General features: G+C 45.4%; 5 protein-coding genes across 5 annotated transcripts; 1 reads left to right on the plus strand and 4 right to left on the minus strand.

The window, feature by feature from the left end:
* Window positions 1-1317: 1317 nt before the first annotated feature.
* DFL_007681 (uncharacterized protein) lies at window positions 1318-3598 on the minus strand (the record flags this gene model as incomplete). The annotated part of the gene is made up of 3 exons (XM_067637299.1): window positions 1318-3253; window positions 3313-3518; window positions 3590-3598. The coding sequence occupies 3 exons, from the start codon at window positions 3596-3598 to the stop codon at window positions 1318-1320; spliced, it is 2151 nt and encodes a 716-aa protein (XP_067488830.1).
* Window positions 3599-4256: 658 nt separating this feature from the next.
* On the minus strand, window positions 4257-7784 carry DFL_007682 (uncharacterized protein; the record flags this gene model as incomplete). The annotated part of the gene is made up of 10 exons (XM_067637300.1): window positions 4257-4478; window positions 4533-4636; window positions 4691-5106; window positions 5159-5288; window positions 5340-5622; window positions 5672-6514; window positions 6568-6656; window positions 6716-7102; window positions 7156-7291; window positions 7362-7784. 10 exons carry the CDS (start codon window positions 7782-7784, stop codon window positions 4257-4259), a joined length of 3033 nt encoding a protein of 1010 aa, XP_067488831.1.
* A 1851-nt stretch (window positions 7785-9635) lies between these two features.
* Window positions 9636-11454, minus strand: DFL_007683 (uncharacterized protein; the record flags this gene model as incomplete). The annotated part of the gene is made up of 3 exons (XM_067637301.1): window positions 9636-10553; window positions 10673-11115; window positions 11187-11454. 3 exons carry the CDS (start codon window positions 11452-11454, stop codon window positions 9636-9638), a joined length of 1629 nt encoding a protein of 542 aa, XP_067488832.1.
* A 4161-nt stretch (window positions 11455-15615) lies between these two features.
* Window positions 15616-16662, minus strand: DFL_007684 (uncharacterized protein; the record flags this gene model as incomplete). The annotated part of the gene is made up of 1 exon (XM_067637302.1): window positions 15616-16662. One exon carries the CDS (start codon window positions 16660-16662, stop codon window positions 15616-15618), a length of 1047 nt encoding a protein of 348 aa, XP_067488833.1.
* A 426-nt stretch (window positions 16663-17088) lies between these two features.
* DFL_007685 (uncharacterized protein) lies at window positions 17089-18646 on the plus strand (the record flags this gene model as incomplete). Its single annotated transcript, XM_067637303.1, has 3 exons — window positions 17089-17151; window positions 17209-18244; window positions 18309-18646. 3 exons carry the CDS (start codon window positions 17089-17091, stop codon window positions 18644-18646), a joined length of 1437 nt encoding a protein of 478 aa, XP_067488834.1.
* Between the last annotated feature and the right edge of the window lie 4 nt (window positions 18647-18650).

The following is an 18650-nucleotide window of genomic DNA, read 5'->3' on the forward strand; positions in this document are numbered from 1 at the left end:
GATCTTGATTGTATGGCATTGCATTGAAGCCAGCAATGAAAAAGAAATGGGGCTTGCCAATGGCCATATGCACACACAATCCCTCCATCCTAAAGTAATTGAATTACGTTACACGGAACATGAACCTAGAGTAGAATAGGAAAGCAGATAGACCCGCCAATAATATATAAGCCGCGTTCAATGCAAAATCTCCAAAGTTATAGGTAAAAGTTTTCCCAAGTAAAAGAATCTCGACCAATTGGAGTTCAAAAAATACCAAAAAAGAACTACCAGATTGGTAAAAGTTTAACCTACAACAGCCAATATTCACACCTCATCTCCGATAGCATTACTAGCTGGCCGGTAAGAAGTTTAAGTAGCGCAGAGCGGACGGGATACGCTGTTGACTTCTTCCTATGGTTGTAGATGAAAGTATCTTATTTTAGTCGTTACATCAAGTTAGAAGCGTGAATATTCTTGCCAAGCCAAGACCGAAATACCCGCGTGCCAAGGCTTCAACACACCAGATTTCAAAATCCAACAGGACTTTTTCTGAAGAAAAACACCGTTAGTTTTTGATATTAAGAGAGTCTGAAAAAGACAGTTGCAATATCTGGTGAGGACCGGCGTAGTTCTATTCGTATCATAGTGTTTCGATCAATTTCCTGACCCAATAAGCATCGAATATCGTCAGTGTTTTCTATGGATGGAAAAAACAATTTTTATGACCTGGACCCATGCAAAACCAAGAAAAAAAAAATATATATCCCTACACCACTCCAAACCTAATTGGAATGCTATAGACATACTCTAATGCTCTCTAGCAGGATCGAACTGCTGACCTTCAGATTTCTGCCTGTTTAAGGCCGTCATACCGAGATATGAGACTGACGTGATAACCAACTACACCAAGAAAGCTTCGGAATATCCAAAAATTCCGAACTTAGGACTAATTAAGGAAATTTGAGATCAAAGGATATCCGAAACCTATATTTTGTATCTGTAGATAGAGCTTCATGATTGACCGAAAGGGGGGAGATTTTGTCTTTGGGGATTCGCTGGAGCGAGGAAATTTTACCGCCAAGACGGACTAAGACAAGCGGTCCGGTTTCCATAAAATGCGCATCCAGACTAGTTAGTTAGAACACGCCGCAAATCTTTAATTAGAACAGGGTCATAATAAATATCTAGAAAGTTTAATGGACCAAGTCTAGGTACGAAAAAAGGTTTAATGCATGGTTGATATATCCTGATAACATTTATCAATATAAAGTATCTAGATGCTAGAATCCTCAATATTTAAATACATGTAACGAAATCTCTATCTAACACACAAGACTATATCTCACCCTCTTTCTTTAATTCCGCCTTGACCCAGTTTTCTAATCCTCCCTTCGAGATAATATCTTGCACATTTGGTGGTAGATCTCCCACCCTCTTGCCCCAGGTGGTTTCCTGGCCGTTCACCCTCTCCGTAACACTAACCCAACTTCTCTCAATATCCCACTCCAAAGTCCACCCTGTTCTCCTCGTCAACAATGGCTTCTCATTCTTGAACACTTCTCTCAACCTCTCGATCAACTTTGGCACCTCCACTGTCAACAATGCGTTATTGATACTATTCCTGCTAAAGATATTTCCAAAACTTCCAGCGACGACCAATGCAATATCCTTTGCTAAAATAGACGTAGCGGCTTGTTCACGACTTGAGCCACAACCAAAGTTGAAACCCGAAACAAGGATATCACCCGGTTTTGCAATTTCCTTGAAGGTCGGATCGTAGTTTTCCATACAGACTTTGGACATATCATCGCGGGTTAGGCCGTCTTGGTAAGTGTATTTTCCGGGGTAGATGCCATCGGTGTTGATGTTATCTGCATCGCAGAAAACAATTTCGCCAGAGATCTTGGTAGGAAAGCCAGGTAGAATTGCGGTGAGGGATTCTGAGGGAGCGTCAGTAGCGGCGCTGGTAGATGCAGAAGTTGCATCGCCGAATGCTGAAGAATCGCTAGCGATAACCGCGGGTGCTGGCTTATCGAAAAATCCAGGCCCCACAATTTTGCCGGCTAGGGCGCTCGCAACGACGACCTCGGGTGAAGCGAGGTAGGCAAGGGCGGATGGGTCACCCATACGGCCCTTAAAATTTCTGTTGCTGGCAGAGATACCCGTCTCCCCAGCCTTGAGCAAACCAGTACCGAGCCCAATGCACGGCCCACAACCAGCTGGGAGGGGACGAGCGCCTGCGTCGAGAAGCGTTTGCCAGTCTCCATTCGCTTCCGCGATCTTTTGTTCTGGCATTGAAGCCGCAGCGATGTAGAACTCAACATCAGGATGAACCTTCTTATCGCCACCGGCCGACCTGATGACAGACGCCGCTGCTCCAAGATCCGAGCTCCGGGAGTTAGTGCAGGATACTAAGTATGCCTTTTGGATGCCAATGTTCTTTTGTTCTAACTCAGCCAAGGGTGTAGCAACTTTGACAGAGTTTGGGCCAGCAACGTGAGGTGATAGACTTTCGAGATCAAGTGTTAATACTTTGGCGTATGCTGCATCTTGTGGAAATTCGAAGGAACTGCTTTCAGCGAGTGCCCTGAGCTTCCTATCGTTGACGTGACTCGATACATCGAGATTCTTGTCCTGTGCCTTCTTCTTCAGCCAGTTCTTAGTCAGGCTGTCGACAGGGAACAACCCAGTCAAAGCGCCCCATTCCGTCGTCATATTCGCGATAGCTAACCGGTCATCAACCGGTATCGAAGCGATCGTTTCCGCACTTCCTGTGAACTCAATTGCATGATTCAGGACTTGATCCTTATTAAAAATGCCACACAATGCAACAATAACATCCTTCCCTGTGACGCCTTTAGGTAGCTTCCCTTTAAACAAGACCTTCGCAACGGCTGGGACCTGCCACCAAGTTTGTCCGGTCGCCCAAATGGCTGCTGCATCTGTTCTGACAATTGGTGTCCCCAAACATCCAATTCCGCCATACATATTCGTATGGGAATCCGAAGCAACCATCATAGTCCCCGGCCAAGCATACCCTTCTTCAACCATGATCTGATGCCCAATACCCCTCCCCGCGCCGTAAAACGCGACACCGTTCTTTTTCGCAAAGTTTTCGATGTTTGCGTACTTTCTCAGGTTCGCTTCCGAGGTATTCTGGACATCGTGGTCGAGTGTCATAACGACTTGTCTGTTATCTTTAATCCTAGATGCGCCGATGTCCATAAACTTCGTAGCTACCGGCCACGAATTGTCGTGGGTCATGCAATGGCTTTTTCTTCGTTAGATGATGGATTTTAAAACTCAATATTTGGCTACCCGTGGACGTACCTGGGGGTAATTGTAACATAATCGCCAGATTTAACCAGTTTGTCAGGTGCTAAACCGACAGCATACTTCTGAACAATACGTTCCGTGAGATTTTGGTTATTGGCTGCTGTCGCCAGATATCTACGGGGACCGAGGCTGTGGTTTCGAGCACCCAATAGATGGGGCTGTATCGATATCGATCGCGAGCATGATCGCAGCCTTGATAGCTTTCAGAAGCGTTAGTTGAACGAACTATTAGACCAATTGGTTATAAAAATCAAAAAGCATAATAACTGACCGTTGCCATAATTCCTGACCTGCCGTTCTGTGATACTCTACGAGGATGAGAAATTGGGCAAGAAGGATTGGCTGGAATCGGAAAGAGCCAACTTTGTGCTGCGAGGTCGGCCGGCTTTTGTGCGACGTAGAAAAAGTAATTACAATAGCAGAATACCACGTGCTCAACACAACACTTAAGAACTCTGGCTACGGGATCTAACGACAGGTCAAATCATTCGCTGCTTTACGATGGGACTTGCACATATTAGGGCAGAGCAAATTGGGGTTGTATTCAATTGTAGGACCCCCACCTACTCCTCTAATCTCTGGAGGTCTGATTATCCCCCCAACCACTTCAATCTACAGCTAGTTGCTGGGGAAATCCCTCAAAAATTGGGATTCCCACTCCAACTTCTCCCCCTCAACATCCTCTTTCGCCTTCCGAACATCCTCCTCCTCCTTCTTCTCGCGCGCTTTGATCTGTTCCGGGTCGGAACGACGCGCCATCACATAGTCGCTGATCGTCGGCAATTGCTAGAACTCCTCCGCTTTTCTTCTCGCAAAAGCTCGGGCTTGAGCTTCAGGGGCCTGCTCTACCTGGGGCATTTATCCTTGCCCTCGGGCTTGCCCCGCAAGGCCCCGTATGGGGTGGGTGCTCTTAGGGTCGCCACCTTCTGGCCCTCGTTCTAAGAGGTTTGGAAGAGCGGTGGTCCATCCCAGACCATTTCCTCTCCCTCTGCATCGGGTTCCAATGATGAGGGCCCCCAGTCTATTTTTTCCAGTTCTCTGGTGAAAAAGTTTCGCTCTTCCGCGAGCAGATTTGGGTCGAATCCCATCAGTGTCATTGGCTGGGGATAATGTTGGAGGTTGTAAAAGTGAATTAGCCCACGGAGGGCTTGTTCCTGTGGCTAGAAATTATGTTAGTTTTGTTTCCCAAAGCTGGCAGATGTTGAGGGACCTACCATCGCTTCTTCTACTTCGATGTCGATATCTGAGGCTGCGAGCCAGTCATCTCTAAGCTCCGGTCGACAATACAGATATATCGATGTAATGACACGCATGTTACCTTTAAAACCGTTAGCTAAACGGTGAACACTTTTTGGAGAAGGATGGGTCATACTTTGCCTCCACTTTCTTCCACAGAAAGGGACCTGCCCTTTGAACAACTTCAGTGTATACAACCTCATCTCATCTTGCGGAACCTTTAGTGGTTTCCTTAGGATGGTACTACTCTTATATTGTACCAACATAAGATTTCGATGTGGTTTGCCCTTGCAGACTTTCTGCATTACACGAAGGAAGTTGACAGTGGTGAAGAAATTCCTCCACGAAAATTCCGTAATGATCGTAGGCTCCTCGCCGTTACTGTCTGGCTTCACTAGGATTGGAGGCTCGGGCTCGGTGTTGATGCGTCGGATTCTCATTATGGGTGGTGGTACGGCATCATCCGAAGAGTCAGATTGTCCCCTAGGTCTAGGTGGCGGGACCGGAGCCGTATATTGTCTTGCGGAGTTCTTTGAGCAAAATTGGAAATACCTATGTTGTATATTAGCTAAGTTCGATATTAGGTATATAGCAGGCCACTCACGAGAAGTCCTTTTTGTCAGATATCAGTGCGACTGCGGCAGTCACTTCTTGTTGGTTGTAGATCTTCAACATCAGAGGAAGGAAGTTAGAATCGAGCAAAAGTTGTGACAAATATTCGAATTTCAAAACGTCTATCCTGAAGTTAGTAAGGAATACTGATTTTGGGGGCGTATGAGTCTTACGAGAAACACGAAACCACTTCAGCAACGACAAGAACAACGTGCCGGTAACTTTGCTCATGATTTCTTTGTTTCGGAGTTTATCCAGCTCCTCCATACCCATAAAGGCAACGCCGTCGAGTTCGAGTGCATCGCCCAGGATTCCAACATTGTTAGGGTCCTCATCTTTCTTGTCGCTGACGTTGCTGCCATTCTGAGGGATCGGTGGACTAGCAATAGACATATTTGCCAGAGTGATCTTTAACAAGACAATGACAAATGATTGAAGGAACGGAAGGATGTCACGCTTTTGCCGTTAGTAAAATCCAATGATTTCTTGGTTTCAGAGTACTTACGTAAATGGCGTCCACCCGTTCTAAAATTTGGACTTCCTTTTGTCTATCTCGACAAATATCCGGCGAGGCTCGGATTTTCTCTGGATCACTTTTCAGCTCAGAATCTACGGCTGACCATCCTCGCTCCGACTTGAGGAAGCGTTCCTTTTCCTCAGCGAGTTGCTGCAAAGCGGGGCTAACTCTAACCCTCGATCTGAATAGGTCGCCACCCTCTCGAATACTGGTTGGAACACCGACATCACTAGAGTTCATATTCGCCCAACCATCTTTCCAACCTCCAAGGGCAGTCGGAGGATACAGGAAGGGGAAATTATTGTTCGTTTGGTAATTATGCTTTTTCCCACCTTTACCAGCAACCGGCGATGGTGGAGGAGACGGTGCTGGAGTAGCAATGTGGACAGGTTGATTCAAGATCGATGGAGTTGTGGATGCTGATGTAAGGACTGTAGGAGGACCGAGCTCTCCATTAGGGCTCGCGACGAGAGATTTTGTGACAAAGTTAGGAACTGCTGGGGCGTTATAAGCAGGGTATTTATGTAGAAGTTCCTGTCGGAAATTGTGGTAATCCAGAGGCGAGGCAGTAATTTTAGAATACGGTGATATTGTTGCATCTGCAGGTAATGTAACGTTGACAGACCTGGAGGCCTCATCAACATCACTTGGGGGAGTATCCCGTTTGCTCTGTGTCGTCTTCTTTGGTAACAACGCAGGTTGTCCTTTCGTGGTTGGTGGACCATTGTCATTTGCCCCTTCAGTAAGAAGAATTCGGAGCATCTTTGTTTTCTTGAGCTGTTCTGCAGTGCCTAGAATACAGAGAAGGATCTTCCAAAGTAGAAGGAGGAACTAATAGCATATTAGCAAGCTGCCTCACCAATGGCATCAATGGGAACACTTACCGATTGCAAAGGGACACCAGGGGCATCCTCCCAGCGGAGCTTAGCTACATTCTCGACAATGAATAAGGTGATGTTGGGCTCAAGGTCGGCTAATACCCACCGCTCGTTAGTGGTATTCCTATGTTACTGGGGATCAAACCAAACTTACCGACTTCTTCACAAAACCTCTCATCATCGCGACCAGTTTCCAGCATCAGATATAATATGGTCAGGCATAGTCTTAGCTCTTTACGGTCGACTTCTCGAGGCATATCATCATCGCTTGGTTCCCGGTCCTCCCACTCCTTTGATATTCTCATCCTTATCAAGCTCCATAGCGGATCTAGTATGGATGTCTGCCGAATGAGCTTGCAGTTTTCCTTGATCCAATGCAGTTGGTTATCTGTTGATCGTGTTTCGCCGTACACTCCCTGTGCTACGTAGCATATCGACAGAAGAGCTTCTACTCGTTGGTCCTGGGACGATGACTCGACGTATTCAACAAGCCGATTCAAGCATTTCTTCTTTCGAACTGCAGATGACCTTGTCCAAGGGACTAATACCAATCAGCATATCTGTAAAGTACCTTTAAAGTTCCTAGCAACGAACCTTCTGTATATATTCGCTGGAATTGGCGTTTGCACGCAAGGACGAGCCGTTGTTCAGCTTCAGAGTACGGGAACCACTCTTCAATTTCGTTCTGTAAGGTATCGGTGTCGGAGTATTTGAAAGCATACTCGATTTGCTATTTGTTGCTTCTGTTAGCTATCATCCCAATAGGTGATTCGTATAACTTTCTATCCAAAAGCCCGTACCTTCTGTTTTGGCATTTCAGTGACCAGCTTCTTAAGCTGCGATAAGCTAAGTGAATCGGGCGCGAAACCATTGTCGCCTTCTCTATCAGTAATCGCCGTATCAATACGTAAACCCTTCTCAAAAGCCATCTCGAGGCCTGATTTCGACCTTTGATTTTGAGGTTGTGCCTGTGTTTGCGACTGTGCTTGCGACGGTGTTTGCGACGGTGTTTGCGACGGTCCAAAAGGTATAGATAACTTTGCGCCTCGTTTGACGCCCAAGCGAGGTTTAGCACCGGGTTCAAGATCGATGCCGGAGGAGAGGTCGATAACTTCGTCGTCAATGGCGGATGAATCGGGGAAAGGTTCATCTATGATAGCAGGTGGCGCCCCAGAGGGTTCCTTGGAGGTCTCTTTCTCTTCTCCGTCGGGTATCGAGGTCATTTTGATGGTATATTTGGGAGGTGGTGGATGTTGAGGTTGAAGAGGTTAGAGGTCTGAAATAGCCACCCATGTGGCTCGGGCAGCTCTGGTGTTGTGGAACCCAGCTTGTGTTGTGTTGAGCTGTGAATGTGTAACAGCCACAGTGTTGATGCGCGCCACATCCATCTCCCTCAGATTATATAATCAAGCTCAGCAAGTGAATCACAAAGGTGAGCCATTTGCATTACCTAAACTACAAGTTGGCGGGCTACTTTCCGCACTTTGTTGTTCGCTATTGACACGAAAATTCATTTCCAAAACTGGGTATCAGTCTGAATGCGTATTACAATGTGCCGATTGTTGCAAAATCCAACGCTCTATTTGCAACGCTTGTGTTCTACGGTCGTTGGAATCTTGTGTGACATGGCGACTATAATAGCTTGGCCTTCGAATTCATGATCATTTTATGAACCCATGGATCGAAATTTATGTATATATGAGCATGTAAGTGGCCGTGTTTATGACTACAAGTCTTCAAGGTCCCCTAGATCTTGAAAGAAATCTATAGCTTCTTCATGATATCTCGGATTTAATTATTTCTATATAAAAAATAATAATAAATTCGGTACGTCCGGGGTCATGCCTACGAGATTCCGATTATGCCCTAATTATCAGGGAGCCAGCCAGGGTAATTTGACATACTGATCCCTTCTTTGAAGTAGGCCGGTAGGTACTTCGTGATGGACAGTATTGATCCGTACCAGTAGCGCAGTATAAATCGTCGCACCCCGGAGCTGACCAAACTTACCTGACACACAAATCCCATAGCCTAACCATGGGTCCGCACCTCGCCAAATCAATTTACCCAGCAGCCGGAATGCTTAAGGTAATTTGAATAACCTCATTTAGCCGGATAGCACCATCCCGTACCACCTTGTTGCATATGCATCTCGCTTTGTTGTTGAGTGTCCTGGTGTGTGGATCGTTCGACATCTACCATATCAGTTAGGCATCGATGCCAGAATCCCATTCAACGGATACATATTTTATCAACCTTATAGGTTTATTTATTCACACACGTTTCCGAGATATGAATCACGTTACAATAGATATCCTTAAAAAGATTGTATTTTGTCTAAATTGCAAAAGTAGTTAGACGCTTCCTGTCGATCATAGTTCAGAAATATTCCGTTTCCATATGACCGTAGTCAATCTATCAGTCCAAATCTTGAGTATTGGTGATCTGCATATTCGATCCATGGGACGACTCGCTTCCAGAGAAGTTTCGTTCACACCTCCGCCAAGAAGATGGTAGCTCCACCTTATTATCGTATAACCGTCGGAACATATGCCCCCGACCCAAAAACCGAACGTGTTTGTTTCAACCTTGAGGAGTCGTCTGATAAATATACGAGATCGGCGCAGCTCAAGGTTCTAGGTAGCTAAGTGCGGGAATTTCAGACCAGGGTAGTACTATCACATATCACACGATACGCATGGACACCTGCAAGTTGTGACCAAGGGAGCTTGCGCAAGTGCCAGGGAGACCAGAATATTTTCTGCTACCTAGCCTGTCAGCTAGGGCAAGCAGGGTGATTCCGAGATTTCATTCCGCGAGGATTTAAGGAATCGCACCATCATACGTACACAGCTTCCTTATTGAATAACTTCACAAAGTAGTCTAGAGACACTTCGCAGCAAATTTCACGTACAGAGAATTCATTATTCGTATATGAAAAAACTTTCAAATATGTGGAAAATTATATAACATTTGAAACTTTGATCAACAGCAACTACCTAAGAAGAAAAATTACATATTTGCAAGTCGTAAACGATCGCTATAGGAAACAACTATTCGGGCAAAGTAGCTACTCAGTGCTGAGAAAACTCGTCTTCACGATCAATCTGGTATTCAGCAAACTTCCTAGCTGGAACGCCCTTCTGGAACAAGATGTCCAATTCCTCGAAGGTACGATCCTTGGTTTCTGGAAGTCTATAGTATCCCCAGATATTGGTGAAAAACGCAAGAACAAACCAGAACCATGCAGTCTTGCCCTTTGCATTCCAGAAAGTTGGGGACAGCAGTCTAGGCTGAATGAGACCACCGCAAATGATGTTACCAACGTAGTATGTGCTACGGGCAAGCACGACGGTTTGGGTTCTGAGACGAGTAGAGCCGATTTCAGCGACGATTGTGTAGACAATTGGACCAACGGACATAGAATAAGCTCCAAGCCAAACTATAGTGAGCAAAGATTGGGCCCAGGCAAGCGACTTAGTCTGGTTTGGAACACTGGCGAGAACACCGATGAGGAAGAGAATAACGACGAGGGATGAGAAACCAGTGAACCAGATCGTTCGGCGACCCCATCTGCTCAAGTAAAACCAAGAGATAATAGTTCCAACGAATGCAATGCCAGTACCGCCAAGAGCAATACCATAAGAAGTCGATGCGCCAATACCAGTTTGCTGGAAGAAAAAGGATCCGGAGTAGCAGAGAGCACCACCATTGGTGATCTGGGACAAGAAAGCCATACAGGCGATTTCGGTACGACGACGGTTAGTGCCACGGAAGGCATCGTAGTAGTTCACACCCTTACGCTCCTCTTTCTCGAGCTTGTTGGTATGGACCATAAGAGCAATGTGGGCGTCATAGTCAATATCGTGTTCGGGCTGAGACAGTCGCATCAGAGACTTCTTGGCTTCGTCAAGTTTTCCAACTCGGACCAAGAACCATGGGGATTCTGGAGCCATGTATGCGAAGATGCCGAGAGGGATAGGCCAGATCCACTGTAAAGGATAGTTTATATTAGCAAAGCAACCCCAAATATACAAAAAAGAAGCAAAAAGATATAAAAAACAATAAATCGAAAGTAGGAAAGACAATAATTTTGCAGGGCAGCTCTCACCTGGATAGCAAATGGAACTTTATAACTCCACATATTAGGGACATCTACTAGACCCTTAAGAACACCAGCAGAAATGAATTGACCAATGCACCAGCAGAGATTGACATAGGCAGTCAAATAGCCACGAAGCGCTAATGGAGCAACCTCAGCCGCGTACGCAGGACCGGACGTTGCGAATACACCCCATGGGATATTGCAGAAGAGTGTACCGACGAACATAACTTCGATGCTTTGGGCGAAGAAGACAATGAAGATGAAACCGGTCAAGAGAGCCAAGCTACCAATCAAAACAATTCTATGTCCGAACTTCGCAGTGAGGTAACCGTTGAGCAAAGCACCGATGATGTTTCCGACAGCGGCAATAACGTTCAAGTTTGACATCCAGGTTGCACTGATCTGATAGCCGTCATTCTCGGTCAAATAACCATATTTCTTTTGGAATTCTATTTTCCAATTAGCAAAGATTCTTAAACGTTATGCGCAACCACGCATTCACGACCGATTATAAACATACCAGGATAGCCGAAGAAAGAACCAAGAAGTGTAACGTCGTAACCTTCCATAATGACAGTGGTGGAAATCAAGACGGACCAAATAGCTGCCCGCTTATAAGTCTTAATGGCTTGGAGGAAGGTAAGATTGTGCTCAGCAGCAGTAGCCTGTTTGGCGCCCTCATTGAGAGCTTTATTGGAGATATCGGCATTGTCGTAGTGCTGGACTGAGATATCACCCTTCTCGTCGACTTGAGAAGCTGTCGGTTGGGCTCTCGTGGGTTCCGCCATTTTGGTAGAGGAACGCAGCTGGGAAAACCTGGTTATTGGATTCTCTACTCAAACAATAAGAGGTAGACAGCTCCAATGCTTTGAAAAAAAATTCAAGACCAGGAGCTTCGATAAACAGGGTGTTCCCATCATTTTATAAATTTTTTTTTTTTTTCCTTTGTAGTATGCGCTGTTGAAGGTAGAAAACGTCTAGGCTATTTTGCTAATAGCCCCAGGCTCGAAACCCGGGAAAAACTCCATATCAAGTGATACCATGTTAAAGGCTCGAAGGGGTCAATGGCTCCGAAAAGTTGCATGTATGAAGTTTTGCGGTCAAGATCAACAGGTAGCACAACCCGTAACCATAGCCATGTAATGGTTGTGGCTCCACTCACGCTATTGGCGGAACAATTGGCTGTGGGGAAATACTAGCCTAAGACATCTTATGTCCATGGTACCAGGTATTGCGAAAGCACCGGACAGAACAGATAGTCCACCGGTAGCCGTAAGGCGTACCATGGCTACTACATTAACCGAAACCGGTTTGCCTCAATGCTTGCCGGGATAGAAGCTCTATTGGGCTTTAGTCGTGAGCGCCCAGGCGTTGAAAAAGAATTCCCACAAACCCCCCAAAAATGATTACTCTTTAATGCAACATAGGAGCAGGTATCTGGCCGTTCAATTTCTTCAGATCCTCAGGATCGAAGGGTTACTAGAGTTTTCTGGGGCAGAGTTTCATCGCTACCGTGGATTGCTTCCGCGCAGGCTATATCAGCCATCCTATAGTGATACTATGAAATTTTGAAAAAAAAAAACCCCCCGTCGTTTTGGTCTGTACAGCTGTCTGACCGAACGAGCGCCACAACCGGCCGTCCTGTAACAAATTCCATGGGACAGATAGACGTTAAAGCGGAATTTTCATTTAGCCTATGACAGGCTATTTGCAAGGGCTTGCGTATTCACCCCGCCTGATGATGTTGTCTGAAAACGACCAATACCAGCAGGTCCCAGAATAAGCTTGCTTGACAGTAAGAGAAAACCACGGTAAAAGACCCTAGATTTGTGCATACTTGAAGTGTCAAAGCACACGAGGTTTCTCCAAGTTTTTTCCCCGTATTGCTAGAAATTTGGTTTGGCGCTGAGGGCTGGAGCGCTCCAACGAGAATTGATGAGGTACTAGCTTCAAATATTCTTCTGGGGAAACACTAACTGTATTCCTAACTGCGGAGAACTCGATGACCACTATGGAGAGTACGGGGCCGAAAAGTGTAAATATGTGGGTATTGTCTACTCGCAGGTGGGGGAAAGTTGGGGGAAACTCCGGCCGGTCCTCCCAAGTTTCAAACAAGCTCCTCCACCCCTGCGAGATGATATTGCCATTTACCCTGTATTTAGCCTGGAAAGTGGAGAGAACGTCTTCACATGGGATGTTCTGAGCCAGTCCAGTAATTCCGCGTTCCTGCCCGCAGACATGGATAATTTGGACCGATTTAGCCGGCAGACACCCGCTTTGTTGCAAAATGTAGTCGACGTCGAACAACTCTACACATGTTGACACAAGTTCCATGGAACAAGATCTCGGTGATCACTTCAATATTAGAGTTCCCGAAACTGTCCAGATTTTTGGGAACTGAGCGATTTGCCCTACAGCCGTGTCGTGGGAGATTTTTTTCTGGAGAAAAATTGGCATATCGATATATCAGATGCATAGAGTTCCTCTGTCCAGGTTGAATGTTCACCGGTATCAAAATTGTTAAACTAAATTCGATCTGCTCGTAACTTTCTCCTGGGAAATTACAAAAATAAACATGCGTGTATTTGAAAATATTTAAACATGAGGTACAAACTGCAAAATACTATAAGCACCGAATGGGGTAATCAATAATCTCAGTTTGTTGAAGAGGCTAAAAGGATCAGAGAAGGCATTGGGACAATAGGCATCCCGGAGACGGGATCGATCAATCGATCCAGCTAGCCCGATTGGAGATCAAGGCAGTCTGCGTATGCACGCCGTTGACTTACCATGTTTCCGTCAAATCCAAGGTCCCAATCCCATGATTCTAAGACAAAGGCGGACTGAACCGAGAACCAATTTTAGCTCACAGGGACCACTATCAGCACAGACAGCTCGGTCCCCCACCTCGGGGCTCCGAGATGTTCAAAACAAATCAGCATACACAAGCACACGTAAGTTTTTTTTTCCGATCAAGCCATCTGATGTTGAGTATTTTGTGTAGTGCGTACTAATTAGGTAATAACTACCAGAGAGTTCGAGTGATGTAACCCGAAGAATAGATGCGGATAACATCTCACCACTCTAGGCTATAGGGTTCCATATCAAGACTTTCCCGTCGCCTTTTGAGACTCAAATCACGTCACACAAGCTAAAGGGAGAATACGTCGGCTATTATGGCTCGCGCAGGCAATAAAAGGATATGATGTCTGATGTTGAATGAGAACTCGTGAATTAATCGAATTAAAGTCAGCGTGCATGTTGGTGTTATGCAATGGGCTTTGTCGCTGGGACCGCTAGATTTAAATAAAATTATAATCCTAGCTATCCGTGCATATTTCAACGGCAAGGAAGGCCCGCCTAGCGAGCTTGCTATCCACAGCCTAGATAACATCCTCGCATATGCATGGTATCACAGGTACCTTCCCCAGACCATGACCACATGCGGGTTGTTGTATTCTGCGCACAATTTTGCGTTGCCGATTTGGCACCCCGAGGCTAGCATGCTGGACACCAACTGCGGGTAAATTTTTATTGATATGCACAATTTTTCTGGTATTGAAGTCTTTGTTGCCGATGTGGCAGGAGTAGATAAGATGCTACACCCTGGAGTCGCAGGGAGCGCTGTTTAGTTGCGTCGATTGTCTCCATCACGGGCCCCTACCATTTTCATTGAATATTAATTGATACAATCAACCTCCTGCAGCCATATCCCAACCGAGGATTCAGATACTAATCCACGATAATGACATCTGAAATGCAGTGACCATTAGAGCCACTAGAAAAAAGCACACCACTACGGTTAGAGAAACGCAGAAGCTCTATAGGGAGCGCCCTCAGACAGCAATATCAATAAGCGTTTTATACATGGCGCAGCCCGATTCCTGTATTAGAGGTGGGTAAAAACGGGGTCACTTCAGATCAAATAACATGGTCATTCGAATGCATCCATGCTGTTTCTACCCCGGATTTAAATATATCCGTCCTATCTCTAGCGACACTCTTGACCGACTGAACTTGGAACATGAATCACATGTATGTGCCCGACTACAAATTCATAGACCGGTATCCTAGGAAAGGAACCTTTCCAATCCTAAACCTTCCAGCCAAGCTAGTCTCCGAAATAGTTAGCCACGCATCAGTCACAACACTCATTCACCTATTCCACACTACGAAAATGATCAGATTCGTTGTCGTTGACATGTTTTACGCTGGACATTTCCGAAAGTTTTATAAACAATGGAAGTATCCGAAACTAGAGGATTTATTCGATATAGCACTGCAGCTCAAGGAAGGGGCAATTCAAAATACACCCGAAGTTACTGAATCGAGGATTGTGGGATGGCTACAGATGCTGCTGCTTCACGTTTCATCATATTTAGTCGCAATGAGTCTTTAACTACGATAACGAATCTTGGCTAAAATTTAGGCAAGAAGGCTTACAGTTGGCATTGAATGTTCAGATGGGTCTGATCCCCTAACTAGAAACCATGTTAGAACAGTTGGCTCAAGACATGAAGATGAACATTCTAAGACGGTGGGGCCGTAAGCTGGCTTCGTGCCCCACGTCATACTTCAAGACTAATTTCCAAATATTCCCACTAGAACACCGGCGCTTGAAGGGCTGTGGATCTTATACTACCGTTGGGGACATCGATTCCGACTTTGAGTTTAACGAGACAGACTAAATCGTACATCTGCGGTGCCTTCGAATGTTTAATTTGGATTTTGCTACAAACCTTTCGTATAAAAAAGGCAGGCAGGTTATTTTGTATCCTAGGCTTGATGCCTTTGGTTTTATATAGTCAATAAGTCTATGATATCGGCGTCCCCCAGCTGATAATAACTTTGAAACATGAATTTTGAAATAGAAAGATGGTTATATACAAAAAATACTTAACAAGGAAATGCCTCCCCAAAAGTGAAACCGGGAGCTACCCGCCTTAACCTCACAGCTCTCTATATTCCCCTTGCACATACACCTTCTCGCCGCTTGTAAGCGCAAAATGGGTGACTGTCTTTTGGGAATTCTCTGATCGTTCATACTCCACCCGGATATCCAACCTCGCCGGCACCGTCACCGGCCGTTTAAATTTAACATCCAATGACAACCTTCCGTCTGGTTTTAAAGATTTCCGCTCTACTTTTGCCAGCGCTAAAGCAGCCATGTGATTCCCATGCGCAATCTTGCCCGGAAGCCCATACAATTCCGCCGCAAGCGACGAAATATGAACAGGATTATAATCCTTACAAACTCTGGCCCACTCCTTCGGACCATCCCACGGCAATTGTACCTGCCCTTCCGGCTGTTTCTCGGAATCCAGTTTAAATTCGAACTCAGGCTTTTGTGAGACTTCCGACAGTTTTACATTCTTTGGTATCCTTGCAAACTGAAGCATAGTAAACACTTGCCGAAAAACAGTTTTCATCTCGGTAGTATCGCCGTCAAAGACCTTAACGCCCAATTCAACGATTAGGTCGAATTCTACGCCTCTTTTGACAATTCTTGCCTCTGAGCCCAGAGCAGCTACTACCATTGCCCCTTCCACAGATAGTAAATCTGAAATCTTACATAACTCCGGCCGGAAAAGTTTGAATGAGTTCCTGACATTAACTGCGCCCAGTGGTTGAATTGGACATCCTCGCTTTGCAACCAGGAGCAGCATACACGGCTCCGTAACCACTGACAGGAATAATGCTTTTGACGCTTCATCAGCATCTAGATTTTCGCGGATGGAGGAAGTTGCTTTTATGTAGAGGCTTATATCTTTTTCGGTGAGTTTGAATGGCATTGAGACCGATAGTTTTGGCATTACAGTTGTAAGTTTTTGGCGGTGGCCCGTGCCGGCGATTAGGATCATTAGGCCAGTTAAAATAGATTTGAAGATGAAAACAAATATTAAGGCTATGACTTCGAGTAGAGTTAGAGCCGTCGGATGGAAGTTGAGGTGGACATGCTCGTCCCTCCGAGAAAGAATAAGAAGCCGGGATGGCATGGTCTCATTCGTTTCCGTTTTAGGAATCAACTTGACTTGTGTTGATTTTGTGGTGGTTTTTTGCGTGGGCAAACTTTCTGGCCCGAGATTTTTCCCTCTTCGACGCAGATTCCTCAGGGGTCTTCCAACTTCAAACGGTATGTATCTTCGATGATAGCGAATAGGATGATTCAAGGAGGCGACTAAGTTATGAAAAAAATGTTGGTATTGGAATTTAGGGGTCGTCGAGGATATTAAGCTACCCAGCTAAGATTAAGATTCGATTGCAAGCCTCGGTTCGAATTAGCCAGTGCAGTGGTGCGAGTGTGGTTTTATGCATTTAGTCACAAGCTCGCTCACGCATTTTGAAGCTCAAACCTGCAGCTCAAAATAATATCCAATTTTACGACTGCCTAAACCTGCCCCGAGGTCCTGTATTCTCCGAGGATGCAACAAGCACTCAGGCCCCTTATCACCGTGATCGGTGCCACAGGCACCGGCAAGTCAAAAGTAAGTCCACATATCACAAAGCTGTTATTAATATAGAGCTAAAAATATCGACTATAGCTCGCTGTCGACCTCGCTATCGCCCTTAATGGTGAAATAATCAATAGCGATGCCATGCAAATGTATCGTGGCCTTGATGTGATCACCAATAAACACCCGCTCGAAGAGCGAATGGGGATCCCACACCACCTTATAGACTTCCTAAACCCCGAGGAAGCCTGGCGGATCGGGCAATGGCTGTCAGCCGCCCTTAATACCATTGAAGATATTAGAATCCGTGGGAAAGTGCCAATTGTAGTTGGTGGAACGCATTACTATGTTCAGTCATTACTCTTTCAAGAGCGATTGCAGGATTTTGAAGAGAAACTGGAAAGCGGGGAGTATACCAGCCACCGGGAGTCGATGGTTTCAAAATTCCCAGTTCTAAACGGTCCAACATCGGAGATTTTGGAGGAATTAAGACGACGAGACCCGGTGATGGCGAACAGATGGCATCCGAATGATCGAAGAAAGATATTAAGATCGTTAGAGATCTGCTTGACAACAAATAGGAAAGCATCGGATCTCTATGCCGAAGAACAAGGGAGGAATGCAGACAAATCTACTGCTAGGTTTTCGAATCTTTTGTTTTGGGTGCATGCGAACGATGATGTTTGGTCGGAGAGGTTGAAAGGAAGAGTGGATAAGATGATTGAACAGGGCTTGTTTGCAGAGATTGACGGGTTACATAAAATATACAAAGAGAATAAGGAGATAGATACAACTTCTGGGGTATGGCAAAGTATCGGATGGAAGGAGTTTTTGCCCTATCTAACCGCGAGAGACGAGCTTGAGAGTTGGCCTGAAGACGACTTGGAGAGCAAGAAAGAGTTGGCAGCAGACGTCGAAAGATTGAAAAAAGAGAATGTCGAGAAGATGAATAGCGCGACAAGAGCTTATGGAAAAGCCCAACTAAGATGGATCAGGATAAAACTACTAAACAGATTAGTTGCCGATAAAGCGTCACTTCCAGAGGGTGGAATGTATCTACTTGATACATCTGATCTCGGAAAATGGAACGAAATGGTAAGAGATCCGGCTGTAAAGATCGCTCAAGGTATGTATAAAATCGAGTAGTTTCTTAAATTGATCAGGATATCTTAAACTAAACATTGCAACAGACTTCCTAAACCCGGATATCTCAAATGAATCCCTTCCGAAGCCAACAGAGGTTGCCACCCTCCCATCCGACCTCCTCAGGCCGTACAAAGAAGACCTGTCGATGAATCGCTCTCTATGGGTAAATAAGACATGCGAACACTGTCACTTCACTTCGGTGACTCAAAAACTCTGGGAAAATCATATTAACGGAAGGGCACACAAACGGCTAGTTGGGAGGAAACGGAAAAAGGAACAGATACAACTAGTCAAAGTCCTTAAAGCTGCGAGTACAGGTAGTTCAACTCCACCGGAAGACAAAGAACTGGATATCTCTCTCTTTAACGAAGACTCTTCTTAGAAAG

This window comes from Arthrobotrys flagrans (genome assembly GCF_004000055.1).
Source record: "Arthrobotrys flagrans strain CBS H-5679 chromosome Unknown unitig_8, whole genome shotgun sequence".
Classification (NCBI taxonomy): Eukaryota; Fungi; Ascomycota; class Orbiliomycetes; order Orbiliales; family Orbiliaceae; genus Arthrobotrys; species Arthrobotrys flagrans.